The sequence below is a fragment of the Pteropus alecto genome, unplaced genomic scaffold (assembly GCF_000325575.1).
Source record: "Pteropus alecto unplaced genomic scaffold, ASM32557v1 scaffold65, whole genome shotgun sequence".
NCBI classification, from domain to species: Eukaryota; Metazoa; Chordata; class Mammalia; order Chiroptera; family Pteropodidae; genus Pteropus; species Pteropus alecto.
Genome location: NW_006439191.1, coordinates 4,933,762 through 4,941,246, shown reverse-complemented (window position 1 = coordinate 4,941,246; position 7,485 = coordinate 4,933,762). Strand labels below are relative to the sequence as shown.

The window sequence follows — 7,485 nt, the reverse complement described above, 5'->3', positions numbered from 1 at the left end:
ATATCATACATAGAAACTTCAGAAGACATTCAAAATATTTTTAATCTATTGTGCTTATTTTTTCTTAACCAGATACAATAGTGATATTTATATATCCTTTGATTTTTCAGCAATTAAATTACATGGGATCACAGTCTAAACTAGTATTTCCCAACCACGTTGTGCTTCTACACCATTCTTTATCGACATTTTTCACTGCAATAATGATTTTTAACTAAAGATCTCATTCTTTCTCCAATTAAAAAAAAAAAAAAAATCACTGGTCTACGCTTTTCCTCACTCCATTTTACTTTCTGAGAATGCAAGAATTAGTAAAACCAAATCACCACTGTAAGCCTCTCACAGCCCAGATAGTAAATTACATCAGCTCCGCCCACAGCGGCCTGGCTTCGCCACTTCTCCCCACGCCACACTGCTTTAGCCCTTGCTGTACGTATGAAAGCCTGAGACGTATAAAAGTCACAAAATCACACGGTTCGTATTAATAACCCTGGCCACTCATTTAACAGGGTAATTAAATGATTCAGAAGCTGGATATATAAGAAGAACTTCAAGACCTTAATTATATCACTGTTCATAATGTCTGAAAAATATTTAAGACGTGTTAAGGCTACCAGCAATATTTACCAAGTTAGCTACCAAAAGGAAAGCAGACTAAATCTAATGAAAAACTAAAGAAGTGGCTTAAATACAGAGTGACCAATTTTGATGATTAAGTGAAACAGCTTTTCAACCTATAAATATAAAATCGCAATTAGTAAAACTACCCCCCAAAATAAAAAGCAAAGCAAACAGTTACAAATGATACAGTACCGATAACACACAGCAAAATGGGCGTACGCAGCTACAATCCAGTTGTGATGGCCAGCCACTATTAGCACCTTTCGTGGATCCACAGGGAATCCTGTTGATTTTAGAAAATAAATGTTTACTGTATTAAAGCAGGGGCTGGGAAGTGTTGGCCCTCAGGCCAGTTCCAGTCCTGTCCCTGCTGTGATAAAGTTTTGGTAGAACCCAGCCATGCCTGTTTACGCATAGTTCATGGCAGCTTTCATGACACAGTGGGAGAGCTGTGGTTCCAACAGAGTCTGTGTGGCCCACGAAGCCTAAAATATTTACTACCCGGCCCCTTACATAAAATGTTTGCCAACCCCTGCTCTGAAGATTTAAAGCAAACAGAACATTACATACTTCTTAAATAGAAATTATGTTAAATGACGTTACGATATAAATGATAAATGCGAATTAAAAAGAGAGATGAAGCAAAAATTACATCTTTAAAAATAATTAAGCTAGAACTAAAAACATGTATTTTCCTTCTTCCATTTAAGTGATCATTGCTTACCTAGCCTAACTGTCTCTTCCCCACCTCCCGAGAGAACAGGCTGGGTACCATTTGCCCGAGCTTCACCTTCTGTAGAATTTAGTCCATTCCTAGACTCAGCAGAGGATCTAGTTGTATTGTTTACTTTACGACTAGGAATACCTACAAAAGGAAATAAAATAAATTTCTAAGTTCACTACAAAGAATTTAAAATTTCACATTGTTACAAAAAAAACATAAAATTGTGTATCTCATTATAGTCAACATTTATTTTCCAAAATAGCAATTTATTCCAAATAATTACCATAAAAAACAACAAAATGAAACTGTAAAAACCAGGAAACTCAACCGATTTCTGGTGTTTATCACACACACACACACATATATATATATACACACACACACACATATATATACATATATACACACATATATATCATAAGATTAAGATTTATATATTATACTCTATTTTTACCTAGCTCTAGGTTACTGAAAAAACAACATGAAATTCATTCAGTCTGTCATCCCTCTTCACATTGCACGTTACTATGTCTGAGGCACTGTGTACTGATTTAAACTGCTTTAGAGCAGAATTGCCCCACACTTTCAAAGTCTTTACTGGAATGAAATCTTGCTCAGAAGCCCACTGTCACATGTGTGAAGGCTGAACTCTTCTAAGTGAAGTGGGGTAGAGATGACATGTGCTTTGCCTGCCACTGAGCTCCCGGGGTCCAACAAAACGAGGCTGACAACCAATGCTCTGACATAGGTGTCGGTAAACTGGGTCATGGCCAAATCCTGCCCGATGCCGTTTACGTAAACAAAGTTGTACCTATTCCCGTCACACCCGCTCACATCTACAGTGCTTATGGCAGAGCTGAATGGCTGCCACGGAGACCTTCGAGGTCACAAGCCTACCTGGCCTTTCCAGAAAACTCTGGTACATCTCAGCTATAACGTAACCTATGACTGAACTTCTGTTAAAATAAAAGTTCTCACTGCAGCTAGTAGATTTATAAGTGAGAAAGTCAATGATCAAAGAACTGATCTTCCTTTTTCTCATTTACACATTTGCATAAAGATACTTGTTTAATAATGCTCATTTGCATACAATTGCTTAATGGAAAAGAACTTCTAAAAAGACTAAACGAAGCAGAAGTACCTGGTGGAGGCAAGTAGCCATGGAAGAGGACGCTGCCACAAGACGAGCGCTCCAGCTCTTCGCACAGCAGCAGCCTTCGTACTAAAACATGGCAAAGCAAACTCGTCAGGACATGCGAACAGAAACAGTACTCCATTTTTTACTTTCTCCAGTTAAAGAGGGTAAGAGGAAAAAATGAAAACATTTAAGTTAAAGCAACTGATAACATCTTTTTAGTATGAAAATTCACAAAGAGCAAGCACTGAACTAGTCAATCAAAAATTAGGACCTGCCATAAGATACATTTACTTGGGCAAGTTTAGTGCACAAAGGGTCCGATCCCAAATACGTATACTGGGAGACACGTACCTAATGGAGTGATCCCATAAAATTCTGCTTCGTGCCTGAGCACATTGATACTCACTCCCCTACGGAGAAACAAACGAGTGATGTAAATCCCCGAACAGGCAACTCGGACTTAGCATCCGAAGCAAAAGCAAAAAGTACTAAGCACTTAATATGAACAAAACCATAAGGCTTTAACACTTACCTTTCTCCTAATGTTGTTAATCATTTGAAAATTTCTAAATAAAAAACTGCACACCAACAAAAACATTCTCTCAATCAACCCACTTCCTGTCTGCCCTGAGGATACTCGCCGGCCATGCTTGTGGCTGCAGCGTTCACCCTGAGGTAACTCGGGGATCACAGTCCTAACCTCGCCCCCAAGGTATGCCACTGACTATCTCGCTTTTATTATTAATTTTGCATCACCTAGTATATCAATAATCTTTGGGAACAAATGACATCATTCTATTTATAACACCGTTTTTAGTAGTGGTATTTCCATTTACAAAATATGGTAATTCTCAATCGCTGAAAATGTCAAATCCTAGATGCTCCGCTTTTAAATTTACTAGGTGAAAAAATTATACTGATCATCATATACATTTCTGTTACATTAGGATTAGACACAAGTTCCAAGAACAGTTTTTATATTTTATTTTCACACTGAAAACCAGTCAATTTGCTTCAGCCTCAAAGAGCATGTTTATGTAAAATTAAATTAACGCTAGCAGCGAGCTGCAGTTTTTCTAAATGGGAAATGGGTTAAAAACCACTCACGTATAGATGATTTGAGCAACTAAATGAGAGATTAGGTTTTACAGGGTTAGTACAAGTAAGTATCTAGTAAGGCAAACAAGAGTGGGAATCATCCTTCTGTGGCATTAATGGCTTTTAACTTTTTATATTTCTATACATATTTATGTAACCTCTCAATTACACTGTAAGCTCCCTGCAAGCATGATCTACTGCTGATCCATTTCGTATACCTCTCACAGTGCATAGCATAACACTTGTATATAACAGTTACGCAAGAAGAATTTGAATGAATTCAGATAAATGACTCCCTCCTCATCAGAAACCAAAAATAAAAGAAGAAAGAAGGTAGGGGGAAAAGATCAGATTAGGAAAGGCTATGTACCTTGATGAAGATGTTAAGGTATAGTAACATAAAAATAAAATTTCACTAAGTAAAATAAGGTAGTAATTTGTAAGAAAAGCAGTTAATTAAATACAGGTATTAAAATCAATTTTGCCTTTCATGGGTTATCTAAGTTGTGGATTAGTCAAGAGGAAAGTAAATTTTGGCTTTTTAAATAAAATGCTATGGATCAAAATAAGTTTACTTTTATAAAAAAGGAAGTAGTAACATACTTACCACTTCAACCCAAACCTATGCCAAAAATCAGACAAACAAAAAGCCCCAACAAACTGTCACTCATTCAATAAACATCTATTAAGAAGCTACTACATGCACTGTTTTAATACTGGAAATACAGCAGAGAACCAACCAGAGGAAAAAAAATCTTTGCCTTTGAGCTCAGATTCTAGTGAATGCAAGCCAAAACTTAGATTATCTAAAGCAGCAGCTCAAACAATTAGAACTTTACAAGCTGTTACTATCTAAATAATAAATCCTTAGTGAAAATTCACTAGGAACATATGAAATAAAAGGACAATAAAATACAAACAGTAGCTTCCTGGTGAGAATCTAGACAATGGCGACGTTAAAGCAGTCGTTTAAGTGATACTCCATTCATCCACAAAACCATGCACTGAACCTCGACATGCCCAGCACAACGCCAGATCCCGAGGACGTGTAGAGAACAGTGCTTGTCCTTTCGAATTCGAAGTCTCACGGAAGACAGACTCCTGAGAAAGGAGCGAGTGTAGTGAAGGCTGGGGTGGTGGCAGCGCCACAACCACGCCCATCTATGCGAGGTGGACAGGGCCAAGATCACTGAATCAGGACGGAGCCAAGGCTGCTCGGGTCACATGTGGAAGCAAGAGAAGTTAAGCAGGGGCCTGATTACAGAGCCTTAAGGGACAATACCAAGTTACCAAAATCCTTAGCCATTAATCTAATGACACCAAAAACACTTTAAGGGGAGTAGGAGCCAGATCAGATTTCTATTTTTAGACGATAACGTTGGCTACGGTGTGAGAAATAAATGAGGGAGGCAAGAACTAAGCCAGGACACTGGTTAAGAAGCTGCTGGAGTGGTGCCGGGGAAGAGAGGACAGTGGCCCACACCTGGAGTTTGGTTCTGAGGAAACCTTCAAGCAACACAGCCTTGGGGGAGGGGGCCGCTTTTCCTTACAAAATATACAAAAAGACACATACCTATCAATGAGAATGTATTTAAAAGGATGCATTTCTTACCTCAAATCTAGTTCTTTCGTCCGAAGAAAATTTAAAATGGGTGCAAATGCTGCTGGATCTCTATCAATAAATATCTGTAAATGAATTGTTTTATTTTCAAATTACAAATACAACTTCTAACTTTCATATATGTGACACTTAAGGAACAAAGACTACATTACTTAAAATACATTCCCTTGGTTCTACTCTTAAATTTTAATGTTTCTAAAATTGGAATGCAGTTACAAACAGTATGAACTTAATGTGTCTTTTTTCCCCCAGAAAAGCTATTATTAGATTGATGCTATTTTAATATGTAGGAAAATGGTATCTAGTAAATCAGTTCCCTCATTTTTTTAAACTGTTATCTTTGGTAAAAGTGACACTTTAGAGAAAATTTTTATCTGAAATATCCTAGAATTCAATAAGTACTTTGAAAATATTACACATAAATACTCTCTTACATTGCTTATTGCTTGGTCATTAATTGCTGGCGACAGTGACCGTGACTTACATAATCTGTGATTCACATGTGAATCACTAAAGCAACAACGTACTTTTTACAATACGCGTGGGGTGAAGGGTAAATACTGCGTGCTGCTGCCAACACGGAAAAGATGCTCTTCTCCTAACACCTACACACCTCACTATTTCAGTTTCTACAAGGGCTGGGGGAAAGGAGGGTGATGACAAAAAGCATATTTTAAAAATAACAAATACAGCACCACAGAATACATAAGGGGGAAATAAAATGCTTAAAAATACAAAATATATAATTGGTAACTTTTTACAGAAATGTGTACCAACACTATTTTGAATCAGTTACAGCTCTCACCATAAAAATGAACATCTTTTAAAGCTTCTGTAAGTCAATTAGGGTAATGGCAGCAAAGAAAACTCCTTACACTATGATCAACCATTCAAGTACAATGAGTTAAGTACTATTAGATTCATAAATTCTTGCTTTTGTTTTTATTAGAACCCGTCAAAAGTTGAAGAAACACCACAGATTTCTGGAGATCTTATGTCTTTATGATCTCACATAAGTATTCCTGCTTTTGCTGCTTTGCTTCATCTATAACTTTCACTATAGCGAACAAATACTTCTGGTCACTCTGCTGCCTCCAGACAAAGCCCTTTAGCTTTTGAGAGCAATGGACATTTACTTCACATGTTAGACACATATAACTGCTTTATAAATGTAAACCATTTTTTTTTTTTGTACTGAAACATAATTGTTCTTTTCTTCCCTCATTCTACCATTGCTCCATAAGTTCATAAGGTTATTCTCCAAAAAAAAAATTGTAAGACAACTTTTTTGCAATATCTTACACTATTCTAATTCAATATCAAAACACTTTAGTATTTAATATATTTACTGTTTTAATTATTCATTAAAAGAAATATTTTCTTTATTGACAATGTAAGCTCATATCTTATAATCATGAATACTTAAATTGCTATATTTAGTATTCTCTGTTCTCTTCTATTAACTATGTGACAAAAAATAAACTAAGTACATATGTCACTTTCATTTAATTAAAATATTAGGTTTCCTGTCTTCTAAGTCACTATATAATAAGGATAAAGCATTATAAGCATTGGTTAATGTAATTTAGATATATTATACATTATACTCACAGCACCAGTTTCATCTCGAAGCGTTGAAATTCTTCCACTCAGCAAACTAGAAGTCATTAACAATAAGCTAGTTAGCTTTTAAAATCTGAGTATGAATAAATGTCAATTCTTTATCAGATGTCAAAGATCAATACAAATGAGTGATCTCCAAAGTAAAATAAAAATTTCAAAAAATCTATTTTAAAAGTAAGATTTTTTTATTCAAGATATATAAAAAAAATTAAGACAAGGAAAAAATTTACTATTTTGATAAATAACAAGTGTATTAAAAATGGTACTAAAGAATTATATGCAATACCTGGAAAAAAAGGAATCTGGAATCCACATAAGGGTCTGTCTTGAGGTACTAAATCTGCAATTGAAAAATATCTGGTATTATAAATGAGAACATAATTTGAAATTTCATAATGCATGAGTTAACTTGCTGGCCAATGATTTACGAGTTGTTGCAAAGTACAGCTATGTCATTTATTACATTTAATAGTTAAAAATTCTGTTTCTTTCAATTTGGAGTGAAGACTATTCAAGGAGCTCTCAACAAAATCAAATAATTAACTCACTGACATATAATGACTACTAAAACACCACTTTCCAGCACACCAATCTGCTGAAGAATGAACGATTAGTCAGTCCATCACGCCAAGCCCAAACTTCTCAACATAACACTGAAAA

At 35.7% G+C, this 7,485-nt stretch overlaps 1 protein-coding gene across 2 annotated transcripts in view; it reads right to left on the bottom strand.

The window, feature by feature from the left end:
* Nucleotides 1-7,243, bottom strand: part of KCTD3 (potassium channel tetramerization domain containing 3) — a 31,953-nt gene extending 24,710 nt beyond the window's left edge. Inside the window, exons 1-7 of one of the 2 annotated variants that reach the window (XM_025049838.1) lie at nucleotides 7,112-7,243; nucleotides 6,814-6,859; nucleotides 5,194-5,267; nucleotides 2,835-2,893; nucleotides 2,487-2,567; nucleotides 1,346-1,486; nucleotides 814-904 (exon numbers count right to left, since the gene is read on the bottom strand). In XM_025049838.1, the coding sequence (XP_024905606.1) occupies nucleotides 814-904; nucleotides 1,346-1,486; nucleotides 2,487-2,567; nucleotides 2,835-2,893; nucleotides 5,194-5,267; nucleotides 6,814-6,859; nucleotides 7,112-7,140 (521 nt within the window). In that variant the 5' untranslated portion in view covers nucleotides 7,141-7,243. The remainder of the gene's footprint in view (nucleotides 1-813; nucleotides 905-1,345; nucleotides 1,487-2,486; nucleotides 2,568-2,834; nucleotides 2,894-5,193; nucleotides 5,268-6,813; nucleotides 6,860-7,111) is intronic. The other variant, XM_025049839.1, reaches the window with a different exon arrangement.
* Between the last annotated feature and the right edge of the window lie 242 nt (nucleotides 7,244-7,485).